We start from the raw sequence: 20755 nt of genomic DNA on the forward strand, positions 1-20755 counted from the left end.
GAAAATAAATTATCATATGATCTTCCTGATAGGTGGAATTTGAGAGGCAGAGTGGGGGTCTTGGAGGTAGGGAAGGAAAAAATGAAACAAAATGGGATTGGGAGGGAGACAAACCATAAGAGACTCTTAATCTCACAAAACTGAGGGTTGCTGGGGGGAGGGGGTGTGTGGAGAAGGTGGTTGGGTTATGGACATTGGGGAGGGTATGTGATATGGTGAGTGCTGTGAAGTATGTAAGCCTGAAAATTCACACACCTGTACCCCTGGGGCAAATAATGCATTATATGTTAATAAAAATAATTAATAATTTAAAAATTTTAAAAGGAGACAAAAAACCTAATTGAGATTATCTTTTGAATTTTATTCAACTTAAATACTGAGTATTTCAAACTGAGTCCACATTGAATTGACCTTGAGTGAATATTCATTAATACACGTATGTTTCAAAATGTCTTTGACAAATTTTCATCTCCTTTCCCTCTAATATCTTTATGATATAATGCTTCACAATACTTAAAATATGCTAATAATATCTGAACATTTAATATCTCTTATTAGGATATTGATTATAAAATGACAAATTCTTTTGATCTTTATAATCTGTGGATAAAGTGATGATATCTGTCTCACAGTATTTTTTTAAGATTTTGTTTATTAGTGAGAGAGAGTATGAGCAGTGGGGAGTGGAGAGAGAGAGAGAGAGAGAACCAGGCTCTCTGCTGAGCAGGGAGCCTGGTATGGTGTCTCACAGTATTTATATGTATTTCACTTTCTTCTTTCATGTTGTAGTCACAGTGATTACTTGAATAGATTCTGCAGAGCATATCAAATAGATTATTTTTTGTCTTTTATTGTGGACGTCTAGGAAGTTCATTTTTCCTTGAGAACAACATACTAAAGGTCATGCTGATCCAGGCAATTTACACATTCTAATTTAATCTAGAAATAATAATAGGTACTTATATATCACTAGTCTTTAACCAGTCTGTAAGAGTATATTTTGTCTAGATTAATAGCATACATATGGAACCCCCAAATGCAACTACTTCCCTATTAATGTACTACTTCCAAGATTATTAACATTCCATGGTGAACAAGTATTCATATACATGTGTTGCATTTACTCCACTATTTCCTTAAAATAACTTCTAAAAGGTGAATCTGTGGTTTTTGATATATGTTACTAAACTGCCCTCCTGAGCTTAACTGTTTTCTACTTCCATGCTTTTTCTACTTTTTCTACTTCCTTCCAATATCCTGATATTTACCTTTTAAATTTTTCTCTGCCTAATATAAAGAACTCATTTTATTTTATTCATGGTTTTTTGAGAGAGAGACAGAAAGCCCAAGTGAGAGCACAAGTGGGTGGAGGGGCAGGGGTAGAGGGGGCAGTGAGAGAGGAAGAGAGAGAATCCCAAGCAGGCATGGAGCCCAACGCCAGGCTCAACCTCACAATCCTGAGATCATGACCTGAGCCAAAATAAAGAGCTGGACGCCTACCCAACTGAGCCACTGAGGTGCCCCAAAAGAATTCATTTAAAATCACACTTCTTGGGGTGTCTGGGTGGCTCAGTTGTTAGGCATCTGCCTCTGTCTCAGGTCATGATCCCAAGGTCCTGGGATCGAGCCCAGTGTCAGGCTCCCTGCTCAGCAGGTAGCTTGCTTCCCCCTCTGCACCTCACCCCACTTGTGCTTGCTCTCTCTCACTGTCTCCAATAAATAAATAAAATCTTTTAAAAAATAAAAAAAGTAAAATCACACTTCTTTTGAGATCATTCTTCTCACTAACTTGATAAATCTGTATGCTTATTAACAATATATTTTTTAGGGGCACCTGGGTGGCTCAGAGGGTTAAAGCCTCTGCCTTCGGCTCAGGTCATGACCTCAGGGTCCTGGGATCGAGCCCCACATTGGGCTCTCTGCTCAGCGGGGGGCCTGCTTCCCCCCCCCCCCCCCCGCCTACTTGTGATCTCTCTCTCTCTCGGTCAAATAAGTAAACAAAATCTTTAAAAATATATATTTTTTTTATTTGAGTAACCGCCTGTTCACACCCTTTTTCCATTGCTATGTTCAACTATTTTTTTATTGCTGTCACTGTATTAAATGATATATGAATACAATGTTGTAAAGATACAAATACATTTGCAATTTCTCATAGGCTTTGAAGTCATTAAGAGAATGCCTTGGCCTGCCACTACTGAGGAGCTCTTCACATTCAGAAGCCCACCTGCTCATGACAGAGGTGATGGAGAGTAAGTGTGATATTCTGATTTATAATAAGAAATACATATTTGGTCTTCCTCTTGTTTTTGGCACAAAGCTCCTAAAATAATTGGAATTTCCTGTGATGAGAACAATCAAAGTGTCTTTTGATGGGTTGATAAAGTGACTTTTGGAACATCTAAGGATCAGGGTCTATGCTTTAGAGGCCCTAATCTTCTCTTCCCCTGTCTGTTCCTGAGTTATAGCTTTTTATAATAAACTGGTACTCAAGTAAGTAAAATGTTTCTGTGACTTCTGTGAGCCACTTGAGCAACTTATGGAACCCAAGGAGGAAGTCACTGGAACCTCGAATATATAGCAGTTGGTCACAAGAACAGGTGATACCTTGGACTCACGACTGGCATCTGAAGTAGCTGGGGGATGTCTTGTAGGTCAGAGCTCTTAAACTGTGAGCTCTGATGCTGTCTCCATGTGGACAGTGCCAGAATTGAGATGAATTGTAAGATCCCCAGCTGGTCCCCTAGAATTGTTTGGTAGTGTGGAGAACCTCCCCTCACTGACAAACACATCGGAATTGGGTGGAGGACCCTTTGGTAAGCAAGTATGAGTTTTGGTCCCGCAATCGACACCCAAGGAGTGACCAAGACAGCAGCACCCTCTCTCCCTGGACAGGTACCCAGCAACCATATAGGCTTAAGCCAGCACACCAGTAGTAATGCATTTGCGGGTGTACACAAGCTACTAGCACTGCTTCTATAATTAGAATTCATTCACCCAACTTTTGCCCAGCTTTGGAAAACTATTCCCTGGGCACCTTGTTTCTACCAGTGCAAGTGGCACTGTGAGTTTCAAGGCTGTGTAAAGAAGCAAAAGAGTTGGTCTCTGGCAGGGAAGGCAAATATGAAGCATTGGAAAAAATCAGAGAGGCTGACTTCAAAGAAAATTCAGTGTTGCCTGATAAATTGTAGTATTACCTCACCAGTGGCTAGCCTTCATGATAAGATGTATCCATACTAATAATGTTGCTCTTTTGTTTTTTAAAGATTTTATTTATTTATTTGACAGATCACAAGTAGGCAGAGAGGCAGGCGCGGGGGGGCGGGGCGGGGGAGAAACACATTCATTTCTCTATTTCAGCGTTGAGGAGAGGGATTATTCTGGCCCCATCCAATCATCCTACCGCGTCACAGTCCCGCGGAACACACCAGAAGCACACACCGTCGCCAATCAGCGCACACTGAGTGACTCCCATCCACGGTCAGTAGGGAAGGACCGGGGGGGGGGGGGAATCTAGCAAAACCGCGCGACCTAAATGTTCCGTCAATTACAGACACGTTCACAGACACTGTCAAACCCATTATCTCACAGGCTACCACAACATTCTGGGTCCTGACACACAATTCCAGTCAAAATCTACACAAACCACAATCCGGTCCGCGAAGTAGCACCGCTCAAACACAAACCCGCCACCCCAGTGAAAAAAAATCGCACCCTAAACCACTCCAAAGACAGACGCACAGCGCCGTCCGAGTAGGTCCTAGGAAGAGTCACGTTAATTCGCATCCCCCTATAGTGCGCCCGCGGTTTCGACCCTGCCGCGCTCTTGAACCTGCTGGGACTCCTCGGGACAAAGAGCTGAGAACTCCGCCCCGACTGAAGCCCGCCCAGACCTCCGCCTCACTCAGCTACGGGCGGGGTAGATGCTAGACTCCCGGCGGCCGGCCGCGCCGGCGCACTCAGTGCTTACAACGCGAGCTCCCAGCAGCCTCCGCGCGCGGCCGGTTAAGCCGTGGGGGGCTGTGTGTAGACCTGCCGGTTCCGTTCTGTTTTCGCTTACACCGAGCATCACCGTGAGGCAGGCGCGACGCCCAAGGTGAGCAGTCCTGGTTCACAGCATTGGTTCCAAACCTCTGTAGGAAAGGCGCTGCGGCCCGGAGATGAGGAGAGGGAAGGGAAGCGCGGCAGCACCGCAGAGTTTTGCGAGCCGCTCATCTCAGGCCCGAGCGTTCGTGAGAACGGCGGGGGTGTAGTTGTGCATCTGGGTGATTGTGGGCGTGACGGGGCCCGGGTGTGACATCAGGACTATGTGCGGTTGTCAGGTCGGGACTAGCGGCTTATATCGTTTGTGTGACTGAACTGGGTGCAGAACCTGGGCTGTGTGACTCCGACCTTAGCGTCACAGCTGAATATTCTGCTCTGTCGCCGCACGAGCCCGCCCGCGGAGAAGACCCCCCCCCCCCCCCCCCCCCCCCCGTCAGATAGCTGAGCGCCAGAGAAAAGACTCCTAGCAAAAAGCCTCAGATCCCATCTTGGGAAAGAACGTTAGAACTGAATGTGCCTCTCAGCCGGGCTCCTGGGAGTAACCCCAGTGCACGGCATCCTCGGGCGCGCGCGCACACACTCGGGCGCGCACACACGCCTCTCAGAACTCCCAACTGTAGGTTTCAGAACGACGGAGTTTTCTTCTAGGAAACTGCTGTGAGGTCCCATTCCCGTCCCCCACATCCGTGATCCTGACCTTTCTCTAATACTAGGAAGGGTCAGTAATAATCTCCCTCTTATTCAGTTTATGTGTGGGTGGTTGGTGGGGACAGATGGGGTCAGGGCATGCCCTAATTTAGCCAGGCTGGGCTGGGCTCCAAGAAAGGCCTGTTAGCCATAGCTTCCCTTCTTCCTCAGTCTTGTCAGACTCCACGGAAAGGGCTCTGAGAAGGAGGAATGAATTGCTGTTGCCCATTTTTTTAAAAAGTCGAGGTCAAGGGAATGGGTATTTCCTCTTATAATGTGAAATGCATTTTTAATTTTTAGGACATAGGGACATTTGCTTCCTTCTTAAATGTCCTGTACACTTAATACTTAGGTTCCCTACCTAGTGCTTATATGCACATATTCGTTTGACAGATACTTCCCATTACTTCCATGAGCTTTTTTTTTTTTTTTTTTTTTAATGTGTAAAACCCCTAAAACAGTGCGCCTGGGTAGCTCAGTTTGTGAGGCTCCTGCCTTCGGCTGGAGTCATGATTCTGGGGGTCCTGAGATCGAGTCCCTGGTTGGGCTACCTGCCCAGCGGGGAGCCCGTTTCTCCCTCTTCCTCTGCCTGCTGCTCTCCCTATCTGTGTGCTCTCCCTGTGTCAAATAAATAAATAAAAATCTTAAAAAAAAAATCTTTGAACAGCTCCTGCTACTTGATAAGTATTTAATAAACATTAGCTATTTGTTGTGTAATCTGGGGCAATTCCCTATCCACCTCCAATATCAGGAAAAATGAAAATACCAAGTTAATTGTGATGGGCATTTCCTAGTTTAAAAAAAAAAAAAAGCTCAAATGGTCTAAAATTCTTTTTCTTTTTAAAGAATTTATTTATTTATTTATTTATTTATTTGATAGAGAGTACAAGCAAGGGGAGCAGCAGGCAGAAACAGAAGGAGAAGCAGGCTCCCAACTGAGCAGGGAACCCAAGTGAGACTGGATGCCAGGACCCTGGGTTCATGACCTGAGCTGAAGTCAGTTGCTTAATCGACTGACACACCCAGGTGCCCCTAGAACAGAAATTGTTAACCAGAGGTAATTTAAATCCATTTGGGGCTTTCAGAGAACCAGAAACCCCTTGAAATTGTATTTAAATTGTTGTAGATACTTGTTAATATGCCATTTTTGGGGGGAGGAAATCCATAATTTAATGAGATTATCAAACATGATCCTAAAAAGATTTAGATCCACTGGCCTAGTATCAAAGACTGTAATAGCTGAGAATGTTCTTTCAGATAACAAAATTAGTCTGTAAAAATGGGGAAATTTAAAAAAATTTTTTTAAGTTTCTTTTCTTTTTTTTTTTTAATTTGACAGAGATGCAGTGACAGAGGGAACACAAGCAGGGGGGAATGGGAGAGGGAGAAGCAGGTTCCCCAACCCACAGAGGGAGCCCAATGTGGGGCTTGCCTGGGATCAGGACCTGAGCTGAAGGCACATGCTTAATAACTGAGCCACCCAGGTGCCACTAAAAATGGGAAATTATTCAATAAATCACACTCCATCCATGTGATGCAGTTTTATGTCATTAAACTTGTGAATCTTGAGAAGGAAAAAATATAAATGATAAATTTTAAGCAAAGTCATAATTTTGAGCAAGATGACTCAGGAAAATTTAATTTTGTATGAATCCCTTTTAGTATACTAAGGATTTGTAAGATATTTTGTAAGAATTATATCTAATGTGGAGTTATGCAGTTATGCAGTTATGCAGAGATAAAGTTATGCAGAGATAAAGCCTGTACTGCTCTATCTGCTATGGTATACTCTTACTAAGTTTAGGAATGCTCTTTACCTTGATTGTGTTCAGTTAGAGAAGAAAGTGAAGGCAGGTCATTGTTTTGGAGAAGAACTATTCTGATGTTTGTTTTTCCAAATATTTTTTTCTGTGCACTTGTGTACATTTGTTCTGTAAGACAGAATCACAAAAAATGATTATTTAAGGAGATACTCTCTAACACTTTGAAAAGAAATCCAGTACAGTTAGAAGATTTATTATATTGCTGTCTGTACAGAGTAAAGGGGAGTACAAGGTTGCCCTCTATTTTGAAAAACCTTTGAAGACTTTACACCTTTTAGGATTATGAAAATATTTACTAGGTATCTTTTCAGAATCAGAGACCTTTTTTTTTAAAAAGTGATGTAAAGTTGCTCCTAAGTAGAGATTTATAATAACAGGGGGGAGAAAGTGGTAGTAACAATAAATATTCAGACATGTTATACAGAAAAACTTGATCAAATGTTTTTAAAGTGTTCAAAATGATACCTTATCAAATCAAATTTAATGAGTTTTATGATTCCAAATGGTATCTCTTTGGAGCTGCTAGGGATGGAAAGCAAAAGGGGCTTTGCTCTACTTCTTGATTTTTTATGAATCTTTTTTGCTAATATTATTAAGAAGAATTACATTCTCAACCTTAGTTCTAAAATTTAGTGATGTTGCAAGAAAGAGCAGTCCTTAAAATCTCAAAAAAGTTAACTATAGGAGGGGTGCCTGGGTGGCTCAGTTGGTTAAGCTCTGGTTCTTGGTTTTGGCTCTGGTCATGATCTCAGTGTGGTGAGATTGAGCCCCACATTGGGGCTCAGCACAGAGTCTGCTTGAGATTCTTTACTCTACTCCCTCCCTCCCTCCCCCTTTGCTCCTCCCCCTGCTCTCACCCTCCCTGTTTCTAAAATAAATAAGTAAATAAAATATTTTTCTAAAAAAGTTTACTGTTGGGGTGCCTGGGTGGCTCAGTCATTAGGCATCTGCCTTTAGCTCAGGTCATGATCCCAGTGTGCTGGGATCAGGCCCCATGTCAGCAGGAGGCCTGCTTCTCTTTATCCCACTCCCCCCGCTTGTATTCCCTCTTTTGTTCTCTCTCTCTCTGTCCAATAAATAAAATCTTTAATAAGAAAAAGTTTACTGTAAGAGCAAGAGAAGGGGCATCCTAGTATTAAAAAATTATTAAAGATAATTTATCAAAGAATTAAATTTTTTTAAAATTGAAGATACTTTTTTAAATACAAGGAATATGGGGGATATAATGTTCTCATTTTATTTTATTGCTTATAATGTCTTTTAAGTGCTTTATATGCATTATATTACTTAACTTTAATAACAAGTAGATACTGTTATTCTCCAGTTTATCTATGAGGAAACAGTGGCACTGAAAACTAACAGGTCTGAAGTCTCCTAGTTGGTAACTGTCAAACCCTTAGATATCCTGGATCCTGACAACAAAGCCTGCGTTCTTCACATATGAGAGTCAGTCACCTCCCAACATTGTGGATTTTCTTCTTAGTCTACCTGTACTTGGCAATTTATCATGGATGTTTTCCTACATGCATTAGTATGAACTAGTACCATCATTGTCAATAATTGTGTAATATGCTATCATATTGTGGAACCTAGTTTTTTTAGCTGGTTTATTGTTAGGTACTTTGCTTTTGGTTATAAAATATTCTTTGATGAACTTCCTTGCATGTATCTCTTTTTGTACTTTTCTAAAATTTTTCTAAGGATAAATTCCTAAAAATGGAATTTCTAGGTTGAATTATCAGACATTTTATAAAGTACTCATAATATGTCTGATCCTATGCTAATACTTGGGGAATATAGACTGACTAAAATGACATGGTTGTGATTCTTAAGTTGCTAATTATCAATTAAGGTAGCTAAACCTTTAGAGGAATGAGACTAAGTGTCGACCCTGAAGAAGTCAGATAGCATAGCTTAGGAGTTCCTATGAAGAGACATCATCTGATTACAGCAAACATTGTCAGGTTGTGCCAAAAAAATAACCAAATCCAGAGGATTTCTGTGTAGGTAAAAGGATTTTATGTAATAAGTGTTATGCCATATGGTTTCTATTCTCATGATGTTGATGCAAAATGAGACCAACAGGACAAGAAGATTCAGCGCTCTTTGGAGGGCATCATGGAGGGCTAAAATGACTGGTCAGAATCAAGACAAATGTATCAGCCAAGAAGTTAAGTGAGAAAACAGCAGTGAAACAAGGCATTAGTTGGGGATGTTTAACCATTCTTTTCTAGGCAAAACTCCAACATAAATGAACAAATTTACAAATTATAAAGTTGAATCAGATATTGGGAGCTAGGAGGAAAAAATATAGCAGTTTTTTTCCTTCAAGAGATGACAGCTTTAAAAGTGAGTCTCTTTCACCTATTTTAAGAAAAGCTTCCTACTTACAAAATTTTAAAAATGTATTTCAAGAGTATATATTGCCATATAAAAATATGAAGTAAATACAAGCAAAAAGAAGAAAATTAAGATTACAGTGGGGAAATGTACAATCTTTGCAGATTTTTTTCTGTTGATGCCTCTTAGTGCCTCTTTATGTTGATTTATATGTATACTTTACAAATGTATTCATAATGTTCATTTTATTTTTCTGAAGACTACACATCTTGAATATTTTGTATGTCCTTACATATTTTTAAAAGCTTAGCGTTTAGTGGTTATTATGCACAAATATATAGATATGCATATATATATATATATATGTGTGTGTGTGTGTACACACTCACACACACAGGTCTTTTCGCCCTACTATAACAGGATCACAGTACTCACAACTGTTACTACTTACATTTTTCACTCAGCAATATGTGATAGACATATTTCCATCTTTCCAATTAAAGACCTGTATTATCATTTTTTTTAAACATATTTTTTTAAAGACTTTATTTATTTATTTGACAGACAGAGATCACAAGTAGGTTGAGAAGCAGGTGGAGAGAGAGATGCAGGCTCCCTGCTGAGCAGAGAGCCCGATGCGGGGCTCAATCCCAGGACCCTGGGATCATGACCTGAGCCGAAGGCAGAGGTTTTAACCCACTGAGCCACCCAGGCGCCCCTGTATTATCATTTTTTAAGTGACAAGCTTTTTCACTCTGTGGGTGCTTTATAATTTATTTAATCTGTTTCCTACTGTAGGATATTTAGGTTCTTTCCAGCTTTTATCCATTATGATTAATGTCTGTCAGCACACTCTTATATCTTGTGCACATATACAGAGTAGAATTAATCCCCACAGTAGAATTACTGAGTCAGAAGATGTGCATGGTTTAAATGCTTGGTTTGGACATACTTTTAAATGTCCAACAAAATACTTTGTCCATACAAAAGTTTGGACATACTTTTAAATTTACACAATCTACAGGTTAGAATATTCATTTCCTTACAAACTTGCTAATATGGGCATCAGTACTCTTTTTTTAAGATTTTTTTTTTTTTTTTTTTTTTTTTTGAGAGACAGAGATCACAAGTAGGCAGAGGCAGGCGGGTGGGGGCCGGGGGAGCAGGCTCCCTGCCGAGCAGAAAGTCCGATGCGGAACTCGATCCCAGGACCCTGAGATCATGACCCGAGCCGATGGCAGAAGTTTAATCCACTGAGCCACCCAGGCGCCCCTGGGCATCAGTACTCTTAAAGTGAGATTTAATGTCTTTGCGGGGGGACACCTGGGTGTCTCAGTCAGTTAAGTGTCTGCCTTTGGCCCAGATCATCATCCTGGAGTCCTGGGATCGAGTCCCTCATCGGGCTCCTTGCTCTGCCAGAAGCCTGCTTTTCCCTCTGCCTGCTGCCCCCCCCCTCCCCCGCTTGTGCTCTCTCTCTCTTTCTCTCTCTGACAAATACATAAAATCTTTTAAAAAATTGTCTTTGGGGGTTTCATGTGTTATCTGCTTTTTTTTTTAATTTTTTAAGATTTTATTTATTTATTTGACAGAGAAAGATCACAAGTAGGCAGAGAGGCAGGCAGAGAGAGAGGAGGAAGCAGGTTCCCTGCTGAGCAGAGTGCCCGATGCGGGACTCGATCCCAGGACCCTGAGATCATGACCTGAGCCAAAGGCAGAGGCTTTAACCCACTGAGCCACCCAGGCGCCCTATTTCTGCTTTTTTAATGAGTCATGCATGCTCATGGAACAAGAGATTCTAGGTTTCAAAGACAAGAGAGTTGATTGAGAGCTGACTTTGGTTAGAAAAATAAGGATTCCAAATTTACCTTTGCTACTTAACTGAATTTCTGCAAGTGGTTTTACTTCTTGAATGTAAATGTTCTGGTCCTTCACATAGGTAATTATTATACTATTATACTACAGAGCAATCCTGAGGATCCACTTAATGTGTATAAAATATCCATCCTATGAAAGTCTTTGATAAATAGATACGTGTTGTCTACCTGTTGAGAGCATGTACCCATACATTTTCAGCCTAGGTTGTAAGAAAGAGAATGGCAAATAAGGCATACAGGAAAGCAGTGTGGTTGGTTCTGACTGAAAACTGTGATGAGCCCAGAAGATTCTGGAAGTTATTATCCTGGCTGCAGGCTGGCAGTCCAGCAAGGCAGCCAGTGCAGCAGTTTGACAGTGGTTAATGACTGCCAGGGTTGGTTCTAATCAATTTGTCTCTTTGTATCTGATGAATCCAAGCAGGCCTATGAGGCTGTCAGCCCTGGAATTTCTTTTTTTTTTTTCCCTAAGACTTTATTATTATTTTTTTTTAATCTGTGCACTCAATGTCGGGATCAAACTTAAAACCCAGAGATCAAGATTCTCACACTATACTGACTGAGCCAGCCAGGCTCCCCTAGCCCTGGAATTTCTGAGGAGGGAATGTGATTTGTCCAGACTTCCTCAAATGTGTGTGTGTGTGTGTGTGTGTGTGTGTGTGTGTGTGCGCGCGCGCGCGCGTGTGCGCACGCGCACACACATGTTGGGAAGGTCAAGGGAGGGGAAAGAACATATGGACTCCAGCCATTTTGGGAGTTCTGAGGCCTATCTGATCTCACCGCCTCCTTTTCCTCCCCCTAGCTCTGGCCTCTGTGAACTCTGCTTCTCCAGATAAGTAAACCCCAAGGAGGACTGACCAGAGCTTGAATTTCTAAACCATGGCCCATGTAAGTTACTGTTTCTTTCTCCTTCTGAAAATACTTCATGTTAATGTCCTATGAACATTTTTTTATCCTGAAATTTCCTACCTATCAGAGTCTAGGAATCTTCTCCCAGTCCTCTAAGTCCAGTGAGGGATGAGGCTACTTAGCACAACTATCTTATGAGTCCCCTTTTCCCCAGTCATTATTCATGTATTCTTTGAAAAAAAAAAAAAAAATCATTCAGCATCTCCTATATGTGCTCAGTCTTCTGCTAAGAGCTATAGTGGAGCAGAAATGAAATCACCCGAGGGAAATGTTTGACCATCTCTGGTGAGTTAATGAAAGAGGATGAGTCTATTTGACTACTCATAGGGAAACTGGAGGTCTCTGGATTTAAGTTTTCCAAGCATGTAAGATAAGATTTGCTGTTGGTTGGCCTCAACCTCAATGTATGGTCAAATCTCATGTTCTGGAGACTTTCAGGACTGGGCAGAGATGTTGTTGGGTTTTGCATGCAGAGAGACCAAGGATCTTCTCTGGGAATCCCTAAGAGTTACACACTAGGAACAAGGTTCCATTTGTAGTTGAACAGGATATGCTGGTCTAGAATGATAACTTTGTGATTCTGGATCACCAGTATCCAGAATCTATGTCCCTGTCTCTAAGTCAGGAACAAGGAATGCATAAAGTGAGGGATGGAAAATAATAACAAGTAGGAAGAGTGAGCAGTTACATAAGTAGTTGTGGACCTTCAGAACTGAGGAGTACCTTAAATATTTTGTATAGACCAAAATGGAAGAATGATTAAGTCTCCCATATCCCTCACATAGACTATTATACAGTTTCTTTAAATTTCATTAAAGAATCTGTATAAATGGGAAAATGCTTACAACATGATCTGATTCAATGATGAACTTGGAAGAAATTCTTTAACTGTATTCAGATTCCTTTCTAAGAAATATTGTAAGGAAACTTACCCAAAAAATCTGTTCTTTAAGGGGAAAGAGTGGAAGAACTCATATTTTTGAGAGTTTATGAGGGAGACATGTAACAGGCAGAGGCTTATCTACAATATTTTATTTAATTGGAAAACTGATTTTTTTCTTTCCCAGACATGTTTGGATGATCAAGATACGCCAGAGTACTCAAGAGGCTGCACCTGTAGCAACAGGATTCTTCAAGAGCACATAGGCATGCTGCTTCATGCACACTCATTTCCTAACTCACTACGTTAAAGGCTTCTAGCCTAAGCCTTTTTGTTTGCCATATGGTCCATTTCCTGCAATATCTCTTCATCTTAAAAACAAATTTTCTTTAATTTCAAATGTATTATATGGTTTGTCATTGCAGGGATCAGTGATGTTCAATGATGTGTCCATAGTCTTCTCTCAGGAGGAGTGGGAATACCTGGACTTGGCACAAAGGGACTTGTACAGAGATGTTATGTTGGAGAATTACAGCAACTTGGTCTCATTGGGTAAGGTTCTCTGCCTCTAGGAATTTAGACCTGTTCGTTGTAGTATCTGCTTTTCTCTTTGGAAATTTCAGGAATATCTTTCAAGAAGCTATCTGAATTAATGCTCCCTGTTCTCAGTGAATGTTTTGAGCTTTCTTTAAGTGAATACCTCATTTAAGCAAATTCATCTTCCTCATCCTTAAGTGGCCTTCAGGCCTTCCTCAATGATGAAAAGGGGCTGAATATGGCCTTACTTGTGTCAAATCAGGTTTTACTTGGTGTGTGAACTCAGAATTGTTATGGGTATTTTATTTGTTGGTGTATATATATATAAGGAAAATACGAGACCCTGTATCTCATTGTTTGTTTGTTTGTTTTTAAGATTTTATTTATTTGATACAGAGAGATCACAAGTAGGCAGAGAGGCAGGCAGAGAGAGAGGAAGGGAAGCAGGCTCCCTGCTGAGCAGAGAGCCCCATGTAGGGCTTGATCCCAGGACCCTGAGACCATGACATGAGCTGAAGGCAGAGGCACAACCTTCTGAGCCACCCAGGCACCCCTGTATCTCGGTTTTTAATCTATCAAAAGAACACATAATATTTGCAGTGATATGTTGGACCAACAAGATTTATTTACAATTCAAGAAAACTCATTTCTTTTGTTAATAAACTTCCTCACTTTTACCTACTTTATGAAAGTTCAAAATCTAAGAACTTTGCACTTAACATTGTGTGAATATCCTAAGAAATAAGAATCAATGCCTCCAGAAGCTTTTTGTTTTCCTCCCAGCAAAACAACAATGGTAATAAATAATAGCTAATAAAATATATCCAACCCTTGAACAACATAGGGGTTAGGGACAACAACCCTCTACAAATTCAAAAAGTTAAATGTGAGTTTGTTTGTTTTTTTTAAGATTTTATTTATTCATTTGAGAGAGGGAAAGAGAGAGAGAGCACAAGCAGGGGGAGAGGCAGAGGGAGAGGGAGAAGCAGACTCCGCTGAGCAGGGAGCCGGACGCTAGGCTCAGTCGCAAGACCTTGAGATCATGACCTGAGCCAAAGGCAGACACTTAACCATCTGAGCCACCCAGGCGCTCCAGCATGTAACTTTTGACTCCCCAAAAATTTAACTACTAATAGCTTACAGTTGATCAGAAGTTTTACTGATAACATAAATAGTTAACACATATTTTGTTACATGTATTCTACTGTATTCTTATGATAAAATAAGCTAGAGAAGAGAAAATATTAAGAAAATCATAAAGAGGGTGCCTGGGTGGCTCAGTGGGTTAAAGCGTCTGCCTTCAGCTCAGGTCATGATCTCAGGGTCCTGGGATCGAGCCCCACATCAGGCTCTCTGCTCAGCAGGCAGCCTGCTTCCCCGCCCCCCTCTGCCTGCCTCTCTGCTTACTTGTGATCTCTCTCTCCCTCTCCGTGTCAAATAAATAAATAAAATCTTTAAAAAAAAAAAAAGAAAATCATAAAGAAGATACCTCTACAGTATTATACTGTATCAAAAAAAATCCACATTTATGTGGATCCAGGCAGTTCAATCTTGCAGAGTTCAAGGGTCAAATGTATATTTAGCACTGAGTACATATTCTAGGCAATGTTTAGATATGGATATATACTAATATAACTGTCACAACAATTGTGTATGATAGGTGCTATTACTTGTCTTACAATTGGGATGTGGCAGAGACAGGATCTGAACTCAGGCAGACTGTGCTCTCAACCACTGTTGCCTCTCAAGAAGGATTACTTGTATGAATATAAATTAATCTATTTATTATGTAACCTTAATGTGAATATTTTTTAACCATCTTGCCATTCTTTGTTCTAAAGGCTTTATCAATTACCATTTGACCTATAGTCACTTAAAAACTTAAACAAGACTAATGTAATTTTGAATGATTTTTTATTTTCATATCACCTTACATCTCTTTTCTTCTAACCAGGATGCTTCATTTCTAAGCCAGATGTGATTTCCTTATTGGAGCAAGGAAAGGAGCCCTGGAAAGTTGTGAGGAAAGGAAGGAGGCGATATCCAGGTGAGTGAGAGCCAGTTGAGTAGGGGGAAGCCATCACAGAAGAAACCACCCAACTAGTTAGGAAGAGGCACACTCTACTGATGTTGTTTAAAAAGTCCTCTTTCAAGGTCCAAGGCCTGAGGCACCTGGCTGGCTCACCTGATGTGTGCAAACCTTGATCTTGGGTTTGTAAGTTCAAGCCCCACACTGGATATAGAGATTATTTAAAAATAAAATCGTTTTCTTTTTTTTTTTTTTTTAAGATTTTATTTATTTGAGAGAGCAAGAAACAACACAGGCAGCGTGAGGGGCAGAGGAAAAATAGACTCCCCACTGAGCAGGGACCCCAGGGAAGTGGGGATCGATCCCAGGACTCTAGGATCATGACCTGAGCCAAAGGCAGACACTTAACTGACTGAGCCATGCAGGCATCCTTAAAAATAAACTTTTTAAAAAAATTTTAAAAATAAAGTTCCAAGGCTTGAAGAGCAAATTAAGATCTTAGGGATACTAATAGAACTATTTCTTTCTCTCATTTACCACTCTTGTTGTTGTTTCAAATCTTCCTCCCCTTTGAAAGGGGCATGGGTGGAGAGGTGCTCTCTTTGTTTCCTATTGACAATCATTCTATATATATTTTGATTCAGCTGCTTTCCTTGCACTTTTAAAAAAGATTTTATTTAGGGGCGCCTCGGTGGCTCAGTGGGTTAAAGCCTCTGCCTTCAGCCCAGGTCATGATCCCAGGGTCCTGGGATCAAGCCCCGCATCGGGCTGTCTGCTCCTCGGGGAGCCTGCTTCAACTTCTCTCTTTCTCTCTGCCTGCCTCTCTGCCTACTTGTGATCTCTGTCTGTCAAATAAATAAATAAAATCTTTAAAAAAAAAGAAAAAAAAAGATTTTATAATAAATAAAATAAATAAAATAAAAATAAATAAAATCTTAAAAAAAAAAAGATTTTATTTATTTATTTGACAGAGAGAGATCACAAGTAGGCAGAGAGGCAGGCAGAGAGAGGGGGGGAAGCAGGCTCCTTGCTGAGCAGAGAGCCCGATGTGGCGCTCAATCCCAGGACCCTGGGATCATGACCTGAGCTGAAGTCAGATGCTTTAACCCACTGAGCCACCCAGGCGCTCCTTCTTTTGCATTTTTAATAGCAGATAAATAGACAGACTGACTGACTGACTTATTACCTACCTCTGAGCTGGGCAGTGTGCTAGGCACTATCAATATACCGGTAAATAAAACCAATAAAGTCTCTTTCTCCGTGGAATTTACCTTGTAATAAAAGACACATTGTAACTGTAAATAAATAGAAACCGTAATTTCAGGTAATAGAGTACTATGAAGTAAAGTAAGCAGAGTAAGGGAAGAGAAAACGGTGTGGGCTGAAAGGCTATTTTAGGTATGGTCTGAAAAACTTTTTTTGGGGAAAGAAAAGACTATAGTGAAAAATATGCTTGACATTGTAATTTATATATGTTTTATCAGCAATCAGAGTTTCATATGAATTACTCTAGAAGACAGATCCTTAGATCACAGAATATCATTCTTTGCTTTTTTCCATGTGTATGTATATATATCTACCTTCATATTAGGAAGAAACATGAGTGTAATAAAGTATGGAGAGAATGATCCTTTGGTTTAGCTGCTACCTCTGTGTTGTTTTCATCTCTTTGAAAGTCTTCTTAAGGGATGCCTGGGTGGCTCAGTTGGTGAAGCAGCTGACTTCAGCTCAGGTCATGATCCCAGCATCCTGGGATCGAGTGCCACATCGGGCTCCTTGCTCGGCGGGGAGCCTGCTTCTCCCTCTGCCTCTGCCTGCCATTCTGTCTGCCTGTGCTCGCTCTCTCTCCCTCTCTGTCCCTCTCTCTCTGACAAATAAATAAAATCTTTAAAAAAAAAAAAAAAAAGAAAGAAAGAAAGTCTTCTTAAGAAAAGATCCTAGAGGCGCCTGGGTGGCTCAGTCGGTTAAGTGTCTGACTCTTGATCTCAGTTCAGGTCTTAATCTCAGGGTCATGAGTTCAAGCCCCATATTGGGCTCCACCCTAGGCATAAGCCTTCTTAAAAAAAAAAAAAAATTCCTCAAAATTCTCTATAGAGAGACGTATGTTTTGTATTTTGCTCTCTATACATTCAGGTCTGGCTGAGGAGACTCATTTTAGGTTAAGAGTTCTTGTTTTGTTGCAGGCCATTTCAGTGCCCACACTGTCTGTAATGTTATATCTTCTGACTCACTTTCTACCACAGGAAGGAGAAACACACTTTTTGTTCCAATCCTAACTTATTTTCTTTTTCACATTTAGGTAATTAAATGGCATTTACCACTGTTAATACTGAAAAAAACAATGAAATGCAGAGGTTCCAAATGAATAAGATAATATCAGTTTAATTAGGAAGTATTTAGCCAAATGACAACTGTTGACTCAAAGTTAGACATCTTAAACAAAATTATTTATTTTCTTTCCTTCCTTTGGTTCTTTCTTCCTTTGAGTAACTTTCAGTGAAGTATAACATGCATACAGAAAAATAGACAAATGAGGGAAAGGTTTTTTGAGGGCAGATATGGAGGTTCAAGCCATCTGATTCTCTAGGGCAAGAGCCTTCTGAACCAACAGAAAAGACCTAAGGAGGAAGTTAGCTTTGCATGTTTGAGGAGTAAAAAGAAGGCTCAGGTCGGTTTCAGGGTCTCGAGATCAAGCCTGGCATTGTATTGCACTCCCTGTTCAGTGGGGCCGGGGGTGGGAGGGTGGGGGTGGTGTCTCTAAAATAACTAAATAGGGGCACCTGGGTGGCTTACTCCATTAAGCGTCTGCTTTCAGCTTGGGTCGTGGTCTTGGGGTCCTGGGATCAAGCCCCGCATCTGGCTCCCTGCTTAGCGGGGAGTCTGCTTTTCCCTTTCCCTTTGCTGCTCCTCTCCAGCTTGTGCTCTCTCTTGTTCTCTTGCAAATAAATAAATAAATAAATAAATAAATAAATAAAACCTTTTAAAAAATAAATAAATCTTTAAAAAAATGTTTAATTTACTAGATTTCCCCATATTGGATCACTCTGAAATTCTTTGAATAAATAATACTGGGTTTTTCAATGTGCTATTTTATTAGATATTTAGAATTTTTTTTTTAAATCAGTTTTCAGAAAATTTGTATGTAGTTTTCTTTTTTTTTTTTTTAAGATTTTATTTTATTTATTTGACAGACAGAGATCACAAGTAGGCAGAGAAAGAGAGGAGGAAGCAGGCTCCCTGCTGAGCAGAGAGCCCAGTGCGGTCTCGATCCCAGAACCCTAGGATCTTGACCCGAGCCAAAGGCAGAGGCTTTAACCCACTGAGCCACCCAGGCGCCCCTAGTTTTCTTTTTGATCTTTAAAGAATGATCTTTATTCAGTACAATATTACTTTATGAAAATAGTTTGGAAGTCCTCCTTTTTCTTAGTTCTCAGTCTAAGTAGAATTTGGATGGGCTGGTCCTTAAAGCTTGTTTCCTAGGAGAAGGAGATGGTAAGTCTGACCACATTTTCTATTTGCTCTATGAAAATTAAAGTTTAAACATTATATCTCTTCTGTGGCCAGTTTTGGTAAATTATATTTTCCAAGAAAATTATTATTTTAGCTATGTTTTAAAATTTTTTGGCAAAGTAATCTTTTTTTCAGCTATCCTCTGTATTTATGGTTATTTTCTCTTTGCCATTTCTTATTTGTGTGCTTTCTTGCTATTTTCCTTATATTAACTAACGCTTTGTTTTGCTGCTTTTTTAAAAGAAAGTTTTTATTTTATGTATTAGTTCTTTTTTTCTGTTTTCTAATTCTGCATTTATATCTATTAATTTCTTCTTTTTTTAAAGATTTTATTTATTTGACAGAGAGAGGCACAGTGAGAGAGGGAACACAAGCAGGGGGAGTGGGAGGAGAAGGCAGGTTTCCTGCTGAGCAGGGAGCCCCATGCGGGGCTCGATCCTAGGACCCTGGGATCACGACCAGACCTAAAGGCAGACATTTACCAACTGAGCCACCCAGGTGCCCCTGATTAATTTCTTCTTCTTTGCTTCAGTTTACTTTATTCTTTTTCTGATTTCTTTGATTATTAATTGATTTTTCTCTCATGTTTTTTCTGTAAATATTTGTTTTTAAATTTTAAGCACTATGCTTATATTTTGTAGATACTAATTTAACATGGATTTTAAAATTATTATTGCCACTGTTATCTAAAAAGCACAAATACTGTTTTGGAATCTATTTCCTGATTGATCTAAAAGTTATTGGGGCACCTGGGTGGCTTAGTTGGTTAATTTACTGCCCTCGGCTCTGGTCATGATCCTGGAGTCCTGGGATCGAGTCCCACATTGTGCTCACTGCTCTGCAGGGAGTCGTCTTCTCCTTCTGACCCTCCCCCTCACTCGTGCTTTCTCCCTCTCATTCTCTCTCTCTCAAATAAATAAACAAAAATCTTAAAAAAATAAAAAGGAACATTTAAAAATAAATTTAAAAATTAATGTAGACTTCTAAAATTTCAAGTGGATTCATTTTTTTTTAATTAACAATGTATTATTTGTTTCAGGGGTACAGGTCTGTGAATCATCAGTCTTACACAATTCACGGTACTCACCATATCACATATGTCACATATATCCCAATGTCCCCCACACAGCCATTTTTGGGTTTTTAAAATTTCATTATTTCCAGCTTTAGTAGAAAATGTCTATATTATTTCAAGCTTTTTATACACACCATATTATAATAATTGAAAAATCCTCCTTTTTCTCTCTCATACATAACTCATTGAGCACTTAAATGTTTCTCTGGCTGTTTCTCCTACTGGTTTATCATCTTCTCGCTAAATCCATCATGACCTTTGTTAGCAAATTCTTAACACACAAGTGACTGCAAGGCCTTAGTTCCTGTTAGTGAGTTCCTTACGTATTGCATCTTTTTCTTTTCTTTTCTGCTAAGGATTTCATAATGACTTCAATAAAGTATAAACATGTTTTCCTGTATGGAAAATTACTGGCACACATTTCCAGGAAATACAGAACTGGCCTTGCCTCTAAAGGAATGGAAAGGAGATCTGAGCAAGGAGATGAGGGAACAAAACTAGTTGAGCATTATAAATGGATGAGTAATAGAATTCTCTTAAAGAGAGATTAATGAATAGAACTCCACATTGTGGAGTGATGTGGAGACAAAAGAAAAAGTAGCTCATAGGTATATGAACATAGAGAAGGGGTTAAAGCAATGAAAGGATGTATGAGAATAAGAGTATATAACCACCATTTTCCATTTATATATTTAGCTCGACGAGCTTGGATGAATAACCGGAATTATTTAATCATTGTTGTAATATGTGAGAGATTAGAGACAGAAATATATTCAGAATAAGTATATAACAATGGGAACTTAATGAGTGAAACTCATTTTGTGCTAGGCATGTATTACTTATTTTTTTATTTTTTAAAATATATGTATTTATTTATTTATTTTCAGCATAACAGTATTCATTGTTTTTGCACCACACCCAGTGCTCCATGCAATCCGTACCCTAATACCCACCACCTGGTTCCCCCGACCTCCCACCCCCCGCCGCTTCAAACCCCTCAGATTGTTTTTCAGAGTCCATAGTCTCTCATGGTTCACCTCCCCTTCCAAT

At 40.0% G+C, this 20755-nt stretch overlaps 2 protein-coding genes and 1 pseudogene across 3 annotated transcripts in view; 2 read left to right on the top strand and 1 right to left on the bottom strand.

Annotated features, from left to right (window-relative positions):
• LOC111161452 overlaps positions 1-20755 on the bottom strand; it is a 637630-nt pseudogene that overhangs the window by 411816 nt on the left and 205059 nt on the right. The window lies entirely within an intron of this gene.
• The window catches only part of LOC111161451, a 678116-nt gene that overhangs the window by 229443 nt on the left and 427918 nt on the right, over positions 1-20755 (top strand).
• Positions 11469-15277, top strand: LOC111161458 (ZFP82 zinc finger protein). Its single transcript, XM_022525123.1, has 3 exons — positions 11469-11653; positions 12980-13106; positions 15046-15277. The coding sequence occupies exons 1-3, from the start codon at positions 11645-11647 to the stop codon at positions 15144-15146; spliced, it is 237 nt and encodes a 78-aa protein (XP_022380831.1). The 5' UTR covers positions 11469-11644; the 3' UTR covers positions 15147-15277.

The sequence above is a fragment of the Enhydra lutris genome, unplaced genomic scaffold (assembly GCF_002288905.1).
Source record: "Enhydra lutris kenyoni isolate GAN:26980312 unplaced genomic scaffold, ASM228890v2 scaffoldscaffold85, whole genome shotgun sequence".
NCBI classification, from domain to species: Eukaryota; Metazoa; Chordata; class Mammalia; order Carnivora; family Mustelidae; genus Enhydra; species Enhydra lutris.